General features: G+C 44.5%; 2 protein-coding genes across 2 annotated transcripts in view; both read left to right on the top strand.

Annotated features, from left to right (window-relative positions):
* LOC132470346 (dysbindin domain-containing protein 2-like) overlaps window positions 1–13,119 on the top strand; it is a 13,662-nt gene extending 543 nt beyond the window's left edge. The window contains exons 2-4 of the mRNA XM_060068876.1: window positions 10,038–10,190; window positions 10,518–10,658; window positions 11,976–13,119. Of these exons, the coding sequence (XP_059924859.1) occupies window positions 10,038–10,190; window positions 10,518–10,658; window positions 11,976–12,271 (590 nt within the window). The 3' untranslated portion in view covers window positions 12,272–13,119. The remainder of the gene's footprint in view (window positions 1–10,037; window positions 10,191–10,517; window positions 10,659–11,975) is intronic.
* Window positions 13,120–14,171: 1,052 nt separating this feature from the next.
* Window positions 14,172–21,146, top strand: cdh27 (cadherin 27). The gene is made up of 16 exons (XM_060068872.1): window positions 14,172–14,333; window positions 14,924–15,049; window positions 15,378–15,527; window positions 15,628–15,769; window positions 15,865–16,028; window positions 16,438–16,569; window positions 17,303–17,485; window positions 17,737–18,059; window positions 18,190–18,332; window positions 18,815–19,039; window positions 19,127–19,348; window positions 19,816–19,937; window positions 20,036–20,116; window positions 20,201–20,242; window positions 20,548–20,643; window positions 20,739–21,146. Exons 1-16 carry the CDS (start codon window positions 14,313–14,315, stop codon window positions 20,937–20,939), a joined length of 2,373 nt encoding a protein of 790 aa, XP_059924855.1. The 5' UTR covers window positions 14,172–14,312; the 3' UTR covers window positions 20,940–21,146.
* The last annotated feature ends 207 nt before the right edge of the window (window positions 21,147–21,353 follow it).

Below are 21,353 nucleotides of genomic sequence, written 5' to 3'. Positions count from 1 at the left end.
CATACAAGGAAATTGGAGGAGCCAATGCTACATTAAAAAAAATAAGACCCTCACCCGCCCTTAGAGAGTTTATGTGTGTGTGTGTGTGTGTGTGTGTGTGTGTGTGTGTGTGTATGCCTATGTTGGTTAATTCCAGTGTGTGTTTGTGTGCGTGTTTGTGAGTGTGTGTGTGTGTGTGTGTGTGTGTGTGTGTGTGTGTGTGTGTGTGTGTGTGTGTGTGTGTGTGTGTGTGTGTGTGTGTGCTTGCTGGTTTGTTAATGCCAATGTTGTTTAATGCCAGTGTGTATGTTTGTGTTTGTATGTGTGCGTGTGTGTATGTGTGTGTGTGTGTGTGTATTTGTTTATGTGTGTGTGGGTGTGTGCTTGTGTGTTAATACCAATGTTGTTTAATGTCAGTGTGTTGTGTGCTTGTGTATGTGTGTGTGTGTGTGTGTGTGTGTGTGTGTGTGTGTGTGTGTGTGTGTGTGTGTGTGTGTGTGTGTGTGTGTGTGTGTGTGTGTGTGTGTGTGTGGCTTGCTTGTCTGTTAATGCCAATGTTGGTTAAGGCCAGTGTGTGTGTGCTTGTGTGTGTCTGTGTGTCTCCAGGTTTATCACACTGTCTTCATGTGTTTCTTTGAAGACGTTGGGGTTGTATGTGGTATGCATAGGCCTGTATGCTAATGTGACTGTGTTTTCAGGCCTCTGCGTAGAGACAAAAACCTTGTAATCGTTCACGGTCAGCTCTGAGCCTTCCTCTGGAGACGGTGTGCTGCTGAATTACCGCTGCTGTAGTCTGAGGAGGACTCTAGCTGGAGTGGCATGCTCTGGGACAGAAGTGCTGCACAGGCAAAAATCACATGAGAGGAATGTTGAATCATCATTATGATTTATATTCACTCCTGGCAATTAAATGGGTCATCCCCATCTGCACACTCACACAATCGGAAACACACACACACACACATGAGACACTCCCATGCACTGCCTTGGAACGGGGCCAGGACTACAGGCAGTCTAACAGACAGATCTGTTATATCCTAATGGGATTGGTTCTGGGCTTAAGGAACTTCAGGCAATGTTACAACTGAATTAGTCTCAGTGAGATCCATGTGCGATTATGTGCGGGTCTGATAGGATCGGGGAGAGGGGGCTCACAGAGAGATCTCATCTCTCTTCTATTGCGTTGCCCAGGCCCTGCATTGTGGTAATGGGGCCCGTGGTTGCAGGGGAATGTTGGTGTGTGGAGTGGGGTGCATCGGAATGTTGTTGGAGAAGGCCCAGCAAGGCCAGAGCAGTGGTGGTCATGGGTTATGGAGTGATGGATGGAGGACAGGAACCTAGGGAGAGTAAGTAGAGGACGGGAGGCAAGAGAGAGGTCAGAGAGTTAGTGGAGGACAGGAGGTTAGAGAGAGTTAGTGGAGGACAGGAGGTCAGAGAGAGTTAGTGGAGGACAGGTCAGAGAGAGTTAGTGGAGGACAGGAGGTCAGAGAGAGTTAGTGGAGGACAGGAGGTCAGAGAGAGTTAGTGGAGGACAGGAGGTCAGAGAGAGTTAGTGGAGGACAGGAGGACAGGAGGTCAGAGAGAGTTAGTGGAGGACAGGAGGTCAGAGAGAGTTAGTGGAGGACAGGAGGTCAGAGAGAGTTAGTGGAGGACAGGAGGTCAGAGAGAGTTAGTGGAGGACAGGAGGTCTGAGAGTTAGTGGAGGACAGGAGGTCAGAGAGAGTTAGTGGAGGACAGGAGGTCAGAGAGAGTTAGTGGAGGACAGGAGGTCAGAGAGAGTTAGTGGAGGACAGGAGGTCAGAGAGAGTTAGTGGAGGACAGGTCAGAGAGAGTTAGTGGAGGACAGGAGGTCAGAGAGAGTTAGTGGAGGACAGGAGGTCAGAGAGAGTTAGTGGAGGACAGGAGGTCAGAGAGAGTTAGTGGAGGACAGGAGGTCAGAGAGAGTTAGTGGAGGACAGGAGGTCTGAGAGTTAGTGGAGGACAGGAGGTCAGAGAGAGTTAGTGGAGGACAGGAGGTCAGAGAGAGTTAGTGGAGGACAGGAGGTCAGAGAGAGTTAGTGGAGGACAGGAGGTCTGAGAGTTAGTGGAGGACAGGAGGTCAGAGAGAGTTAGTGGAGGACAGGAGGTTAGAGAGAGTTAGTGGAGGACAGGAGGTCAGAGAGAGTTAGTGGAGGACAGGTTAGAGAGAGTTAGTGGAGGACAGGTTAGAGAGAGTTAGTGGAGGACAGGTTAGAGAGAGTTAGTAGAGGGGAGGTCAGAGATAGTTAGTGGAGGACAGGAGGTCAGAGAGAGAGTTAGTAGAAGACAGTTAGAGAGATGAACCCATCCCTCAGCGATAGTATGGATTTGCTCTTTGCAAGATCCTCATACTCTAGGTAAGGCTATTCAACAAAGGGACACATTTTGCTGTTAAAAATCAGGAGGATGGAGAGAAGCAGCAAGATGGCTGTGTGAGAAAGGCTCTGTACGCAGCAAACGGATTAGAATCACATAAGATGAGCTTCATGTCATAATTGGGTGCGTTTGCATGTGTGCGTGCATGTGCGCGTGTGTGTGTGTGTGTGTTTGCTTGCGTGTGTGTGCGTTCGTCAGTGTACGGTTTTAACTAAACAGCCTTGACTGTCTGCCTGTGTCAAGGTTCCCATGCCTTTGTTAGCGAAGCCTGTAGACAGTGAGGCCGCTATGAGCCCAACATGGTTCCTCACATTAGCACCCAAATCCCCTTACCTCTCTCTGCCCTACACTAAACTCCCCCCCAGCACAGACAGGGTTATACTCCCAGGCAAGGGCCCCTCTCTCTCAGAGAGGGACAAATACATCGGACTAAAGGAGGACTAAAGAAGGCCTTAAGAAACACCCAGTATTTGAATTTACAGGAGAGCCTGAGCGCTATATTGGGAACAAAGGTACTTTAAGGGTTTGAGGGTATCAAACTGGGAGACAAAAGTATTCCTCTATTTAATTTGAAGGAGGGATATTTTAATAAAGGAAATGAATTGGTAAAAGGAAACAAGAAATAATCCTGTTGTCACGTCGTGCTCTCACTTACCCACACCCTAACCAAGAAGTATGCAGTCTGAGTTTGGCCAGGAATTCCTGCACTCCAGCGCAGTCACAACCTCCCTTCGCAAGTATGAGAAAGGGCAGTGTAGCGGTCCCAGGAAGACCATTAATGAGCAATGCTGTTGCTTTACACAGTTTGAACTTGAGACACTGAAAGAAAGACTCGCTGGGGCCCAGGGAAGAGGAAAGCTGGTTAGTCTGCATGTTAACATTAACATCAGAGCAGACCATTATCATGTAGGAGAAAGGAGTATTTTGTGTCGTCCTATACGAAGTTGCTCTGATAATCTAAATAGGATAAATCATCTAGTTGTGTTATACATGGGTACAAGGTGTATATACCAGTGGACGACTGAGCAGTCTTTGTTTGCAATTGTGTGTTGTGACAATTGAAAACAGGATACTTTCTCCAGGGGTTTGTTGGCTGAGCTACCAGGGACAGAGAGAAAGAATGTTTTTTTTTCCATAACCATTTTAAGGCTTCCTCTTGCTTTAGAAATGAGTACACTCAGGAGACAAGTATTTGTGTCTTGGCTCCATGGTTCTCATCCGTGGGTGATTCCAATGCTACTACACCCAGCTACGTAAAACAAGAGATTTATTCTCACTGGGCCATTTATTTCGGCTTTAGTTTTATATGAAGTGATGTAACGGGTTTAAAGGGAGAAGGACTTGGCCTAGTTGCGACATCAATTGTCCCTTAAGTCTTTTGTTTCGATCAGAAGCCATGACGGGCCGTCTGGTCATGTCCAGGGCGCAGGGAGCTGACCTACAAAACTTCAATCTTCAGTCGCTCGAGACGGGGGTCTGGGGTGGAGCAGGGGCCTTGGGTGGAGGGGGGAGCGTTAACAGGGAGGGGATTGTTGTTCTCAAACAGTGGGGTAACAGAGGGTGACGGTGCAGGGCACGGCCCTGCCCCGGCCGAAAATAGGCAGACTGACACCAAATCAAGCACACACACATGCCTGCTTGTAAGTAGATCCATGACACACACACACACACACACACACACACACACACACACACACACACACACACACAAACACAAACACACACACGCACACGTACACGTACACGTACACAAACACACACACACATACACATACACACACACATACAAACACACACACACAGGCATCCATGCACACAGACACACACCCAAATACACACAAACAAACACACACAAACACACACACACACAGGCATCCATGCACACGGACACACACACAAAAACACACACACACACACACACACACATCAACACGTTGACAAACACACATTCAATTATTCACATTCCTTGCAACTGGAGCCTGGGATTGACAAATCCCAGGCTCCAGGATCAGGACAAAAGCACAAGGAAAGAAATCCTAAGGATCTTCCCAAATGAGAGCAAATTTATATTTCATTTCACAAAGTAGGCCGCACGTCTGTTCCAATGTTTGTCAACATTAAAATTTCGGCCAAAACAATTTCTACCCCCCAACACACACACACACACACACACACACACACACACACACACACACACACACACACACACACACACACACACACACACACACACACACACACACACACACACACACACACACACACACACACACACAAACACAACAACCCTTTTAGAAAAACAATAAAATCGAACGGCTTGAACCTTCTTAAGCTATGATGAAGGTCTTTCCAGGGGTGAAACGATGGACAGAGTAGATGACCCACGGCTCTTAGGTCATCTACTCTGTCCATCGTCTCACGCCGCAATTGTTGAAACCCTGATGTGTCAGGACTTCTGCGTGGTGCCCTCGGAGACAGGAGCGGTTTTAGACAGACCATGCCAGCTGGCTGTCGCCTTAATGGGGGCGGCGGTGAAGCCCACAAGACTCGGAAGGAGCGGTCCAGTAAAAGTCTAAACAAACAGCAGGGTGGCTTCCTGTGTGAGCCGACGAACACATCCAGGCTTCCTTCTTGCTTGTCGCGCTGCCCTTCACTCCCAAGTCACTTCCTCCAGGCTGGGTTTTGGCAAACACATCGCTTTGTGGCTCAAGCTGTGATAGCTTTTCACTGTAACACCTTCCCTCTGATTTGCACACGCATGCACAGTCACATGCACACTCACACAATCATACACAGATTTTTTTTTGATTGCGTCATGTCAAACTGCGCTGTCCTCACCCCTCTCTCTCTACCTCTTTCACCCCTCTCTCTCTACCTCTTTCACCCCTCTCTCTACCTCTTTCACCCCTCTCTCTACCTCCTTCAACCCTCTCTCTCTACCTCTTTTACCCCTCTCTCTACCTCTTTCACCCCTCTCTCTCTACCTCTTTCACCCCTCTCTCTACCTCCTTCAACCCTCTCTCTACCTCCTTCAACCCTCTCTCTCTACCTCTTTTACCCCTCTCTCTCTCTTACCACTCTCTCTATCTCGCTCCCATCTCTCTAACCCTCTCTCTCTCTCTACTACCCTGTCTCTAACTTTCTCTCACATGTCTCCATTTACCCTGCTAGCATGGGTTTAGTAGCAGTGTGTGACCCATGCACCTTATCTTCCAACGCCCACAGCGAAACAGGATGTGAGGTTGTGTTTATGGTTGTTGAGTGTTAAGTGATTTGTACGGATTCCCTCTCATCTCATGATCCAGTGTCTCGGAACCAGTTCCAACACATTATCGATCTGTCTACTTCCAGGATAATAATTATCTAATCTAGCTGTTCATACAAACTACATGTTTGGCCCAAGGAAGTGTTTTGCTTGCGGCTTTCTGTCTAATTTGTTTAAGAATGAGATGGCACCCAAACGCTTTACCATATATTTGGGAGGATAAATTAATTATCAGGGAATTATTGAAAAAGATACTGTGCACTCATGTGCAATCTGAAAGGTCTGTTATTGTATAATTTTCACACCCAAAAGTTTAATTTAGGCGAGTACACCCATGGCATTTTCCCTAAATTCTATTTGTGGGGACAGAAATGATTTCCCGTCATTGGCATAAAGTGTATGGATTCTGGGCACGCTCCACCAGCCCCCAACCCCCCACATCCATGCTTTTATCTGCCTCTGAATGAGCCCTTTCTGTTCGGGCCTTTAGAGAACAGGCTCCGGGTTTGTCTGAGGGACCTCGCTGGCAAAGTGGGTCTCACAGACATGTCCGGAACTCTCTCTGTCTCTCTGACAGTTTCCGACCACGACAAACTGATATCATGGCCCCCAACGGACCTAGAATGAATTTAACTGACCCCTCCCACTGGACACTGCATGACTTTAACTGTCCCCTCAAACCGGACCTAGCTAACTTACACTGACAGAAAATAAAGAAAGAAGGAGAGAAACACAAAGAAAAATAATACAGAGACCTAAGGAGAGAGATAGAGAGAGAGGACTTAACGAGCATTAAAAAGATTCCTAAAATCCTTTGTCATTGAGGGCCTACTGAGGGCCCATAGCTTTGCCGACTCCGACCTCTCTCATCCTTCCCTCTGAAAACCCAGTCTGCGACAGCTTCTGGCCACCGTATTGGATGTCTTGTGGTTTCAAACCAAGAGGTCCGTGGTAGTGGTGCCGTTGAGACGGATGGGTAATATGACCTCAGCAGTAGTGCACACTGCCGCTCTGTTGATCATCACGGTACTTTCCTCGGTGACGGGGTCTTAGTGGTCATAGCGGGGTTAGGTAAACTTCATTGATCCGGAGATTTCCGACACAGCAGAATAATTGGATGGAGGACTTGATAGCCTGTTGGGAAATAGATCGGCAGCTCTATTTATTAACTTCGAAACTTCCCAGGCTTCTGAGTAAAAGCCACAATCAATCAGTGGCGTTAACGTGTGGGCGGTGTAGTATTTCATATCTACATGTCCGCTCAGCCCTGGCACTGTGCTGCACTCTGCTGCGTGCCTCGGAATGGGACGGCTCGCGCCGGGAAGATGAGGACAAGACATTTGTCCAACGCCATTCTGTTGTTTTGTCAATGAAACAGCCACACATAAGGAGGACAGTTGTGTAAAAACGTTCCATTATTTACGTTAGTTCCCCTGCATGGCAAGAGACGGTTTGAATCCTGACACCAACAGGCTATATATATGTTCTGTCGTCTTTCTTTGTTAGAGTGGAGTCCACATTTTCCTGTTTTCTTACCCTGTAACAGAAGGTACCAGGAAATGTCATCCTCCACTTATCCAACTGCATGGAAATATTAAGACATAAATACCCACAGTGACACAATGACACATCCCAAAAGCAGAACACCTCCCAACAACAACACTCTGAACTCTAAACAAACAGACCTGCCATGTCATTATTTTGTTACAAATGGCATGCTATTCCATGTAATGATGGCACATCCCTGAGAAATCCTTTCCCAAGGTCAGAGAAGTAAAGCATTGTATTGCTCTTAGGCTACCTGGCTAAACTCTGCACCAAAGCATTGCATAACCATCACTTCATCCCTTAACCCATCAGCCTTTAAAGGTACCTAGAGTCGCCCCCCGTCCCCTCCTCCCTCCCAGTCGGTTATGTAACCATCACTGCCTTCCCCTTCAAGGAACAGAGAAGCTTGGAAGGACAGTTGTATAAAGATGGGTCAAAGGTAAACCCAACAGTGCCAGCCTACTGGAGAGAGAGAGAGAGAGAGAGAGAGAGAGAGAGAGAGAGAGAGAGAGAGAGAGAGAGAGAGAGAGAGAGAGAGAGAGAGAGAGAGAGAGAGAGAGAGAGAGAGAGAGAGAGAGAGGGAGAGGGAGAGCGAGCAGCGGGTCGGAGCATAAGCCGGCGGTGTCGTGTCAGAGTCACTGTGGGCTCGGAGAGAGAGAGAGAGAGAGAGGGAGACCGAGAGGGAGACCGAGAGAGAGAGACCGAGAGGGAGACCGAGAGAGAGAGAGACCAAGAGGCAGACAGAGAGAGAGAGAGAATACGTTAGGCTTTCTATGTCTTTCTTGCTAGATCAGGAAATGGTTCTGAATGAAGCGTCAGTTCGATGGGGGATGTCCTAGCAAGATTGACAAAACAATGAGACAACCCAGGATCAGTCGAGGGTGTGATCCTTTTGATAGGCTGGGGGGGGGGGGATGCGATCTCAGTTCCAGGCTTTCACTACAAGTCAGACTGTTTATATTCTGTAGGGATAGGGGGCTGGGTGGCAGGGTAGTGCATTGGAGGATCGAGACTTTCATCCCCATATGCCCAACGCATCTTTCAGCTGGCTGCGTTCAGAGCTTCAGGGTTCATCCCCGCTGCCCTCTGGCTGTCTGACGAGATGTGTGGTGGAGTCTGTCGCAGCCACAGAGGGAGACAGAGCTGTCATACTGTAAAGGAGAGCAGAGACGACATTGACAGGATGGTCGTGTGAATGTGTGTGTGTGTCTGTGTAGCAGTAACAGCTGGGGCTGACACAGCGTTTTTTGTAACAAAACGTCCTGCTGCCACTTTTGGCCACCCCAGACATAATTTATAAAAAATAAAAAAAATTGCGGGGTCATAACCCTTCAAGGCAACCATAAAATAGAGTCAAACGGCTAATCCAGGTTATTTTGCGAAAGAACAGGGCTCACAATGGGTGCGAACAAAGGAGGTGTTTAAGGTAGTTGCCCAACATCCTCCACTGGATTCCAAGTAATTGTCCCTGTCACGGCTCTGTAAACACCCTGATCGGCCTGCTTGTTCACTCCGACACCGGGCTGATTCACACTTCAGGAACGCATGAGCCTGGGCCAAACACACCGGATAATCTTTACTTTATTGTTCCCAATTTAGACGAGGCTTATAAGCCTCATCCAATTAGCCCAATCACTGCCTGAAGCTTGCAATTACATCTGTGACCTAAACTTTGTTTAATGCCAGGGCTGGATAATAGGTAGGCAGGATGACAAAGAGGCTGTGCACTTTGGCATAACTGCAATGAAGCCATTGACTTGTAAAGGTTAATCTTAAGCGTGTTTGCTTACATTCCTGTTTACTTAAGGTCAAGTCAATTTGATTTGACTTTTTGATTTGCCACAGTTACAGTTAATCAAAAGACTTCACAGGCCCTCATTATACGACACTCAATAACCCTGAACCTAAAAGACAAGTGAAAACCACACAAATCAACCATGAGGAGGAATAAAGTGTGATCCCTCCTTCCAGGGATCGTTAGAAGGGCAAACGCTCTAATAGCTGTAGCAATGATATAAAGATCACTATTAAGGTTTGAATTGCAGAACACACAGGAATGCAGTTAGATGTTCTGTTCAGTTAGCTAGCTCCATAGTTTTGTCTTGGTGAGATTGACGTTAGAGGAATTACTGTGGAATCCTCACCAGGCATTTCTGTGCGGTTGTATGACTGAATGCAGTGTCTCTGCCTCGGCTCTCCCTTGCATTCTCAGACTGTGGCTGCTGTTTAGCAAACTTGCGACAGCACAATTTGAAAACACAACTCAAGTACCTCCTGCTCAACGGAAACCCACACGCTGTAGTATTTACACTGTGTCAATGGATGGTCCTCCCTTTTATCTAAACATCCTAGGAGGCATGCAGCTCCCACCACCTCCTCCTCCTCATCCTCCCACTCACTCCTTTATTCAACGGTGCTGATGAGGTGCAAAGAGGGATAGGAGTCCTAAACAAGATTATGTTCCCATGAGAGCTGGCTGCTGACCGGTGCAGAGGGAGCTGCAGACGATGGTGGTTCTGAATCTAGTAGAACCAGGAGCAGTATCCAGTATACAAACAGATGATGCTGTATCTGTAACCTTGTGGCATTGGGTCATCGACCTTTTAATAAATACAAAAAATAATATGCGTAAATATAATTAGAAGTTTAAATATAGTTTTTCGCACATACATATGTATGTGCGAAAAACACAAGAAAGATTCACCAAACACCATTCCAGCAGATGCACTTGATCCTGTCTTTTCCCGACGCACACTTGGCTGAATGTCGCCCCCTAGTGACAACCAGGGCAAACAGCAGCAGAGCCAACCGTCTAACTCTCTTCCTTCTTCCCCGGTTCCTGTGCCTGCAGCGGAGGGCGAGCCGGGCCAGCGGGGAGCAGACGTGGACACGGCAGGCCAGCAGCTGAGGCTGAAGGAGCGGCGCTTCTTTGAGGAGGTGTTCCAGCACGACGTGGACATGTACCTCTCCGCCGCACACCTGGCCATCCGGGAGCACCGACGACGTGAGTCCCCCCTAACCCTAACCCTAAACCTAACCCTAACCCTAACCCTAACCCTAACCCTCTCATCCAAACAACAGTCTGCCTGTCTATGAGGACCCCTTCAAATGGCACTCAACACAATCCAACACACACTGGAAAAGACAGACCGCCATGCACAATAACAAACGCACACCAATACAAACAAACATGCACAAACAGCGATAGAGACACACACTCACACACGGAGGGAGGCAGACAAACACACCCAAACAACAACGATACACACACAAACATCGACACGGCATCTCTCCAACACACACTTTAATTGATTTTACTTGCATGGGCCAGCTCCCATCGGCAGCATATCCTCCATGGAGGTGAACGTGGACCTTCTGGACCAGATGGAACACTTCGACATCTCAGACCAGGACGCCTTCGATGTGTTCTTCAGCTCTGGAGAAGAGAGCATGCTCAACTCTCCACTGCCAGGTACGGAGCTGAGAGAGGGACGGGGAGATAAGAGAAGTTAAGCAGAAATATATTAAAAAAAACAAGCTTTAGGACAAGAGTGAGAGAGAGAAAGGTTTTGCTATAAACTTTTTCTTTGGGTAAGTGAGAATTTAACAATGTTTGCTTTGTTTTCTTTGCTTGTCAAAGTGGTAGTTAAAGTTGACACTAACACTGTGTCTATAGATTCCCACAGTGTACATGTCTGGCATGTATGTCACGTGTGCAATGAACACACAAAGCCAGACAGATAACCTCATCACCAAGAGACCCTAGAGCAGCGGTTCCCAAACTGGGGGTCGCGACCCCCCGGGGGGTCGCGGAGAGATGGGCCAGTTTGCATATTAAAAAAATAAATAAATTAAAAAAAAATAATATATATATATACGAATAATTAGATGAAACATTATATTAAAATACTGGCGTCAGAATAGGCTTTTAATGCACAGCCACTTTGCAGGGAGAAATCCACCTTTGAAAAGAACCCCCTGTAACCCCACCCTTTGATTCTATATTTGTCGGTTTGTCCCGCCATCGAACGTCAGTCTGATAATCGGCCCGCAGTGATTAATTCAGTGATTCAGTTTTCCTCAGCGACGACCATAATTCTATCTCGTTGATTTCACGATGGAGAAATTTCTCGCACTCGGTCAAAAAAGAAAGGCTGCTGCTGCTGCTGCTGCGATGAATACATTTTTTATTGTTTTATAATAAAACTTAAGCCAAAAGGCTATATTTGCATATTTACATGGCTGTCTCTGAAGATTTATATTACATAGTAATAATAACATTATTAAAAATAACAATAATAATAATGGTGATGATTACTACTGCATAATAATAATGATAATAATAATAATAACAATAATAATAATAATGATTTTGAACATTATTATTATGCATAGTAACATTAATGCACTAAATTTGGGGGGGGGGGGGGGGGGGGGGCGGTGCTGTCGCGCGGGGCGGGGGGTCGCGAAAACAGTCTCAAGTCCAAAAGGGGGTCCCCTGAAAAAAAGTTTGGGAACCACTGCCCTAGAGGGAGTTCATGAGAGCTGAGCTTCACATTTAGGTCAACATTGCTACTATGTCTGTTTACATGGATGTCTAGCTGCTTCTGGTCTATTGGCCACTGTAGGCCAATGGCGGGAACATTATCATGTACTTATTCAGCAGAAACGTTTATCCAAAGCAAACATTCAGTCAAAGCTGGAGCAACTACACCAGTAAAGGTCAGTCTTTTTTGTATTTTTCAAAGTCATGTTTTTTAAATGTTATGTTTTAATCCAACCCCCCAAGGTCAGGCGCCCGGGAACAACAACAACAACAACCACCACGGCGAGGTCGTCCACCACGGACTCTTCCGCCACGTGCTGGAGGGGCTCGACGGCAAGTCCCGCGTGTCCTCCACCTCCTCTGAGTCCTCCACCAACAGCCAGAGCCCTGCCGCCAACGGCAACGGCAGAGACACCCCCCTGGCGTCTCTGTCGGACGAGGAGGGGGAGGGGACGGAGAGCAGCGGGGGGCTCTACGGCGCCACGCCCACAGAGAGAGACACATCACAGGCGCCGTCGGCCTCCTCCACGACGACCTGAAGATGGACGCGACCGTCGGATCCGAGACACTGTGGGATCGCTGCAAAATGAGCGCAGTAGAGAGAGAGCCACGGAATGTGTGTGGGTGTGTGGGGGGGGGGGGGGGGGTACAAATGAAACTTCTCAGATATCGTCGAACGTCTTCCAAACACAGTTTTTACTACGCAGGTCTACAGCCCAAAGGTTAGGCTGAATGTTCTGAATGGTCTTTCTTCCCTGCTCAGAGGAAAATGTTTATTTTGATTTGTGATGTGGGAGCTCGATGATGATTAGTGTATAATTATTTCTGGGGCTAAGGTACTAGAATTTTGATTTGGGATGAAATATCGTGAGTATACATTCCCAGTTTCTTTTGTAAAAAAAAATATACATATACTATTTTCTGTACAATAAAAACTGTGATGAATATGGAAGCAAATCACTGCCATAATGTTTTAGTTTCAAATATATATATATATTTTTTATCATTTCACTTGAACTGAGACAACTTTATATGCCATATTTGAATTACAAGAGGTAAATGCAAAACAAATAAATTCTAACGACCTAGTTTTCAAACTGTAGTATTGCAATGTTATGAAATGGCTGCATTCAATGGCTGTAAATGGAAATTCCATTCCATGTACAAAATTCAATGGCTTTTCAATTCAAAACATTATGGTTTGTGATTTGCTTCCATCAAAAGACAAATTCACCAAAATATCTTATGAACGACTTAAAACACACCAATTAATCTTCTAAAGCTTGGATTTAAAACAACAGATAATCTTGAAGATAATCTTCCTTTCAGAAATGTATTTTATCTTCCTTCTTATATTATTACTTAAGAATAAAAACGTACAAATACAGTGGATTCCTGTTCTCTAAACTGTTCAAAGGGATTTTTTTATATTTTAGAATAAATCTTCTCTGTAATCTTGCCTTCGGGATAGAAAGTCCCCACACAGAGTTTACAGTATTTAAACAAATCCAGCAGGTTTTCAAAATCAAACGTCGAAATGATGTAAAATAATCATTTTAAAATCAATTCTAAGTGTTCTGTTGACAGGAAAGTTAAGATGCGGTGGTCGGTGGCCATCATTCTGCATGCAGCAACACATGGAAAGATCATAAACAGAGACCTATCAAGGCATTATGTCCAACACATGACACTGTTTGCAATGTTTTAAGGAGTGACAAAAAGGCAAAGGGACTCTTCTGACCCTTGTACATCTAGATGTCCTAAATCATGATTTGTGTGGCGCCTCGAGGACTTACTCATTGCACGCTGCACTGTAATTATGCTTGCGTGATAAGTGCAAAGTGTTCTCCCCAGAGGCTATAGTTGACAAATGTGCAGGAGAAGACCCTACATTGCGGTTTATTTCTTACCATACTATATACTGATGTGCAACACATTATACCTTAGTGTAGTGTTGGCCTGCAGGACAGGTCTAAGGTGCGCTATAAAGTTTGCCTAATTGTGCATTTGGCCTGTACGAGAAAAGTATTTCAGATAAAAAAACAACATCCCCAGTATTTGCATAGACCTTAAATAGCCCTAGTAGCTTATAAAATACATATATAGATATATAGATAGATATAGCATTTATAAGATAGTTCGGGACAATGTATGATTGATACTACTCATGAGTTACGAACCCATCACTGGAAACACAAGTTCAGCTCTACGTGGTGTATGGGATGACGAGGCACACATTATAACAAGTGGCTTCGAGCAACGAGGATAGGCTGGAACCAATGAGGGAACGTTAAGTACTTCTAGTTCATATATATATCCTCCTACCCCTACCCCTAAAACGACATACATTAAGAAAGTTGTTAAAATTTGAAAAATAATGAAGATCAACTGAACAAAATCAATCTGATAAAAAAATTCTGCGACTTAGAACTTGGCCTACAACGCAGTGTTAGATATTATCTGTGACACCTGTTATTATGAACATGTAGAGTGTAAAGGGGAGGGGTTGTCGAGATTGGATCATAAGTCAGGAGAGTCAGAAGCGAAGTTACAGTCACCTGGAACTTCTTGAAAGGAATCATGGTCTGGCTTGCTCTACTGGTAAGTTCAACGAAATATAGACCTAGTATGCTAAGAATAAGTCTATTTAGGAAATCACTGACTAATGACTTAGATACAATTAAACATTTCAAGAAATTGACTTTTTTTTTATTAGAATTGTAGAGCATGGCTAATTTACTTAAATCATTTTGATATGGTTAATAATAGGTATAACAAAAACATTGTAAGACTGTGGGACCTGGTCACTTAATTTGTCAAAAATATTTCTAGATCCCTAGTGAGAAGTAACACTAAACTGTATTTTATTCACTTTTTATCTTTATTTATTATTATTATTATTGTTAGTTTTTATTATCATTTTTATTTTTATTATTTTTATCTTATTGTACAGCACTTTGGTCAGTGTATGCTGTGTGTAAATGTGCCCTATAAATAAAACTTACTTACTTACTTACTTACTTACTTACTTACTAAAACTAAAGGCTTTCGTGGTGGCACCTCTGAAACACACTTTTTGTGTGTAATAGGCCAAGGGATTCCATGGAAAAACAAATTGCTTCCAAAGAAACACTAGAACCGGTTTGGCTGCAGGTCCGTCATGTATTTAGATACTTCATTGTCCCTTTCAGTGTTGTGCTCTGCTTGGCGTGACCAGCAGCTCCGAGCTCATGATTCGACGGAGAAGGTCATGGATCATTGACAGCTTTACTTTGGAAGAGGGGCACCCAGGCCCCTTCCCCTATGAACTTGGCAAGGTAATGGGCAACACAGGTGTCCCTTCAGGATCACTCAATAAATGTTAACCTATTCTTAACACACAATTATATATTTGTTTCTGTTTTATTCCTCATGTCGTTATTATCGTTATTATTATTATTCTTTTTTTTTATGCAAGTAAAGCCCCTCTTTATCAACTTTGTCAACTACTAATTTATTCAGGTGTATCTGGTGTTAACCTGGCTACTTTAAAGTGAAACACACCACCACACGATTATTTATTATCATTTAGAATATGTCTCCTCTAAATGTTGAGCACTTAAAGATAATGATTTTCTGACTATAAATGATTGTTGGATGTTGTAGATTAAAGTGGAGAGGTTTTACCAAATCACTTTTGAAATCTTTGGCATGGGAGTGGATGAGCATCCAGAAGGGGTCCTCACCATAGACAGCACGACTGGCATCCTCAGTGCCCACAAGTCTGTAGACTATGAGGAATTGAAGACACTCAAGGTTAGGGATCATTATATATTCAATCTGACCTGTGATTGATTTAAATTGATAAATTGATGTGTCGAAAAGATAATCTTACCTTGGATGTCTATTTTTGCAGCTGAAATTATTGGCCTCAAAGGACGATAAAACCCTGGACACAAAGTTAGGAATTGAGATAGCGATATTGGACATCAACGACAACCCACCGCGCTTTTTAAACGACCTGTATGAAGTCACCGTCGAGGAAGCTGTAGCTCAAGGTACATCCTAGCCAAAAAAGCAATCGGTACAAATTGTTGGTTTATTTGCTACCAAAAAAATCTAAATGTCTCGTTTATATTTCTTGGTGCTACAGGAACAAATCTCCTGAGTGTGTTGGCAAATGACAGAGACCAACCCGAAACACTTAATTCCACCTTCCACTATGAGATCGGGATTGTTTCCCCGAAACCACCCAATGCCGAGTTTGTTATGGGGCTGTCTGGTCAACTGTCATTCAGGGGTTGTTTGGATTATGAGGTATGTGTGTGTGTGTGTGTGTGTGTGTGTGTGTGTGTGTGTGTGTGTGTGTGTGTGTGTGTGTGTGTGTGTGTGTGTGTGTGTGTGTGTGTGTGTGTGTGTGTGTGTGTGTGTGTGTGTGTGTGGGTTCAACATGCAATTGACTCCGATTATTTGCATTGTGTAGTGGGTGGAGACAGGTTAAACCAGAGTGTCTATTTACGCTTCAAATGACGAGTAACCACAGAAGAGAGATGGAATGTTGACAGAGAGCAGCTGAGTATAAATTGGTCCGTCGTAAGCGATGCGGTGCAGGGGCAGAGTTTGCTTACCACCAACCCCTCATGGTTTATTCTGCTGAGCAAAAGAGGCATACAAAATGTATTAATGTCTTGTGTTTCCTGCTATTTGATTCACCAAATGTATTCAGGCGGGGGATGTGTACAAAGTGTTGCTGGTGGCTAAGGACCATGGTGAAGTGGTGAGTTTGTCGAGTACCACAACAGCCCTGATCCACATCCAGGACGGTAATAATCACCTTCCAGTCATCACCGGAAAGACAGTAGGTAGTCGCCACTGACCACTTAATGTTGACATTTGAGATGTTGATTCTAATGACGATTGTCTGCAGCCAATCATTCAAACACTAAAATAAATGTTTGGCCATGTTTGAAACCCAATACGGACCCAAAGAGGATCTGGTCCTGTCCAAACCTGGCTAAAGCACGCTTCTGGTGATCCAATCAGAAGTGTGCAGCTCTGAGTACACCCGGTTGTACCTGGCATTAGAATGGCATCAGTCCACATTAGTCTCAAGTGACTCAAGTCACTTTCGATCAGACGTCACTTACCCGCTTAACATGCAAGCAACATGTACATCATTTCCATTTTCAAAAACCAATTCATGGTTGTTTTTAAGTGGCGGGGAGGAAGCTATGTACCTCAACATGCATCATCGGCAGTCAATTAAAAGGAGAAGCAGAAATCAAAACCAATTACTTGGCAAACCAAATTACTCAATATGTTCAACGCACTCAGCTTTTCGGAATGTTCAGACATCGTGGATTAAGTCATCTTAAGTGTTATGATGATTTAGATTGAAAGAGGAATACATCTGCTGACGTACTTGCACGTTTTGGGTGCATTCACACCTGTATTTAGAGCTGTCCACTTGTGATCGGATCACCAAAGGAGAATAATTAATGCCAAGTGTGAACAGAGACCCCAACATTTTATCAGTTAAAGAAAAGGACCAAAGGACATGATGTGTTTTCTTCACCCTATACACACAACAGGGCACTATGACTGTGAAAGAGGGGGAGACTGGCGTGGTTCCCCTTCGTCTGCACGTCGCAGACAGAGACCTGGAGCACACGCCTGCATGGAATGCCAAGTACACCATGGAAGGCGACACGGGAGGGAACTTCAAGGTGGAAACGGACCCAATCACCAACGATGGAATCCTCACAGTCTTAAAAGTGAGGCAGATGGGCGGCATGCCTATCATTTTTACATAACCGCACCTAGGACGCCAAAAAATGCAAATACAAACATACCAAAGTAAAGTGTGCCATCTTGGAAAGTTATAAATAACTTTAATCTATGCGCGGGTGAAATGGATTTTTATCATAGATAAGAAACAGACTCCTCATAAAATAGTTTTAAGTAAGTAAAACAAAGTTTATATTAAAAGGCCTATTATCCATAACCGACATCTACTCCTCTCTAGCCCTTGGACTTTGAAGAGGTCACAGAGAGGGAGCTGCTCTTCTCAGTAGAAAATGAGATGCCGTATTACTCGTGTAAGGTTAAAGCAAGGCCCACGTCCGGCCTGTGGGAGGTCGACACCAGTGGAGGTGCAGCCGGCCCAGTGGGGGCGGGGCCAAAGCCGGACTCCCTGAGGGTCACCATTCAGGTGGAGGACATCAACGACCCCCCGATGTTCACAGTGCTGGTCCACGAGGCCGGGCTGGTGGAGAACGTGGCCATCGGTACCTACGTGCAGACGGTCACTGCTGTGGACCCTGACTCCAGTCACGCCAGAGACTTTGTGTGAGTGAAATAACATTCTTGTGATGACTTCATCTATCTGACTTTAAATCATTGTTTCGATTTATTCTGTTGCTTCAGTTGTAGCTTCTAAGAGAGGTTGACATCTAAGATCCATTGTTTAAACTGATAGGTATAAGATAGGTAAAGATCCAGGTGACTGGCTGAATGTGGACCAACATACAGGCGTCATTACAACAGCCAAACGCCCAGACAGAGAATCCCCCCATGTGGTTGACAACATTTACACTGCAATCCTCCATGCAGTGGACAGCGGTAAGCAACACATCCCGCCACGCATGGACCTGCACTTTAGCCTTTCTTGTAAAGCGCCTTTCAAATGGGTTTTCATAACAACAAAGATGTGGGGAACTTCTACAATAACAAATGTAAGTTGATTTACAAGTGTACTGTGTAACGTAATACAATCTAACAGAATACTAGCAGTATATGAGCCGTAAATAAGTAAATCGTACATTACAGCAAGTCACACATAGTAAAAACACAGGAGTTTTACTAGGATTCAAAATCCCTTTTAAGTGGGTGGGGCCAGACAGTGCAGGTAGGTTGTAGTTCGGCGAGGCTAGACAGTACATGTAGGTTGCATACCTGTCCTACGGTGTAGTCTTTTGACTGTAGGTGAAAGCCGACTTTTCACTATTGAAAAGTCAGATTTTAAAAAATGTTTTTTTATAACCGCAATATCTTCCCCACAGGTTTAAAGACTGCTCTAACGTTTGCTCTTTTACCTGTGGCAGGCGAGCCCCCTATGACAGGCACGGCTACATTGCTTCTCCATGTGTTCGACCAGAACGATAATGCTCCGACGCTCTCAGTAAACGACGTGGTGGTGTGTATCGGCGACGGCCCCACCAGCACCAACCTCACGGCCCTGGACCCGGACGATGTGCCCTTTGGAGGACCTTTTGCATTTGAACTCCTGGGAGAGGTCGAGGGGAAATGGAGCGTGGATCCCTTACATGGTCAGATCTAGTGAAAACAAGAGGGTCAAAGGAACAGGAGGAAATATATTCCAAAGGCACAATAACTGTCTTTCTCCATTTCCGCAGGCGACAAAGTGAACCTGGTGAAAGAAACTATTGTGCATTCTGGCATACATATGGTGGAGCTCAAGATATCGGACCTACAAGGCGCCTTTGCCGTAAACAACGTGTCTGTGACTGTGTGCGACTGCACGGCCACACCATCCTGCAGGGAGCGCAGGGCCTCTTCCTCCACCGTTGGCTTTGGAGCAGCTGGCATCTTGTTCTTTGCCCTGCTTGTACTCATGAGTAAGTTACTGATTCCCTTCTTTTGCTTTAAGTTGTTTGTGTAAAGTGTATCATTTTTTTCTTGCAGATTGGATACATTTTGGGAGTTTATTTAACTTATGAGAAATCATTACTGATCACTTATCTCTGATCTAAGAGCAACTCATTTGCTAGTATTGCTTGAGTGGCCAGTATGCACGGTGTTGATTTGAATTTTTTACAGACAATTTTCCGAAGAACGTTAGTGCTGTTGTTATTTGTCTTTGAAGTATACTAGTGCTGGCTGAGTTTGGATTCCCTGTTGGCCAATCACACGCTTACAGAACCCCACCTCCAACAACATGATTGATCTAAACAAATACAGTATGAGGTGAAAGGCGGTGAAAGGCCCTGTTGACCCAGACTTGAGCTGCATTTGCATTTGTGAGACTACCTAACTTAACAAAACATCCAAAATATTCAATATGTATAACGTGTCCCTCAAACAGTTACACTGATGTTATCATTCTTGATGACATGCAAGAAGGATTTCACCTTTTTGAAGACTGATCTGCCAAATGGAGAGTCGCTACTCTCATCCAACGTTGAGATACCAGGAACAGATTGCAAGGTTATACAACAAAACCAATCAATGATGCAGTGTTATATCAAGAGGCCTATATGCCAAAGAAATCCTCACATCCTAACATTTGCGTTTCCTTTGCCAAGATACCTACCATACCACCTACAAAATCCTATCTACCGGTACATGATTTCAGTGAAATAATGCAACGCACATCCTCATTCAAGGTGGGTATCAACAAGTGTGAGTTGTGATAATGGGAAAGTCAAGATCACAGTTTCTAAATTATTGCTTGTCTTGTTTCTTGAAAGGCCGTGGAAGAAAGCTTCTATTACCAAGATTACTGGGAGCATGTAAGTTTTAACATTCACAATGGCAGAAGAAATATTAAGACCCCACTATTAATATGACCAATTATAACTGATCGCCATTATTATAGCCTTGGGTGCGTTATTTTTTAGGATGCATAAAAAAATTTAGAACTTTTACTGATTGAGGCCCCATTTATAGCTGGAACAAAAGAGCTATATCTTTTTACTGACCAAATGTTAAAAAGTTTGAATGTCATGACCAACGTCCATTACATCATTCAGCCAACCAATTATAAGGAATTTCCAAAATCCTCTGAATTCCGTAAAGCAACCACTTGTCACCACAGAATCAAAGACAGAGCACACACATGTACCAATACCAAGAAGGCTCAGCCAAGTCAGGCTTCCTGTCAGATGGAGGCCTCCAGAAACTGCTTCAACAGGTTTGTTCTGTCTAATGTCCTAACCAATCAGAAGCATCTTACAGCAACGCTAACTTGTACTCAATAATGAAAGGTTTGACCTTGACTCCCCATAGAGAATGCAATGTGTCCAGGCCACGGAGGATGATTTGAATGACTATTACCCACACCTGTATGCTGATGAGGGGGATGATGCAGACCCACACAATGACCTAGAAAAGATCCACATTTTAGAAGCAGTCTTCGATCATGGACAGCTTGATGACCTTGACCCACGTTTTAAGGGACTAGCATCAGTTTGTACACCAGCACAATAGGGAATATGTTTGAATCAACCTCTACAATCATATTTTCTCAGTTACCTGGTAACGTTTTATACAATAATGCAAGCTGCATCTGTGTATATACACACACTACATTCTAGACTCAGTTACGCTTTTCATCCAAGTTGTGTATAGATTTTGACGTTAAACCAGAATGATGTACAGCTTATTCATGCATGTATGACAATGTAAATAAATATACATCAAAAATGGTTTAATTTAGACTCCACAACTGAAGTGCATCCAACGAATATTCATGAGTTTAGACCATCTCATCAAGTCATTTCAAACGAGCCCCGTAAACTATTCGATTCCCTTCCTGATGAAGGGCATTTACCTTTGGACAATCAATTCTATCCTAACGTTTTCTCGCAACCATTACATGCATCTGGCACTTCTTAAATAAAG

The sequence above is a fragment of the Gadus macrocephalus genome, chromosome 13 (genome assembly GCF_031168955.1).
Source record: "Gadus macrocephalus chromosome 13, ASM3116895v1".
Lineage (NCBI taxonomy): Eukaryota > Metazoa > Chordata > Actinopteri > Gadiformes > Gadidae > Gadus > Gadus macrocephalus.
The sequence above is the reverse complement of the archived record's forward strand: the minus strand, read 5'-3'. Positions and strand labels throughout refer to the sequence as shown.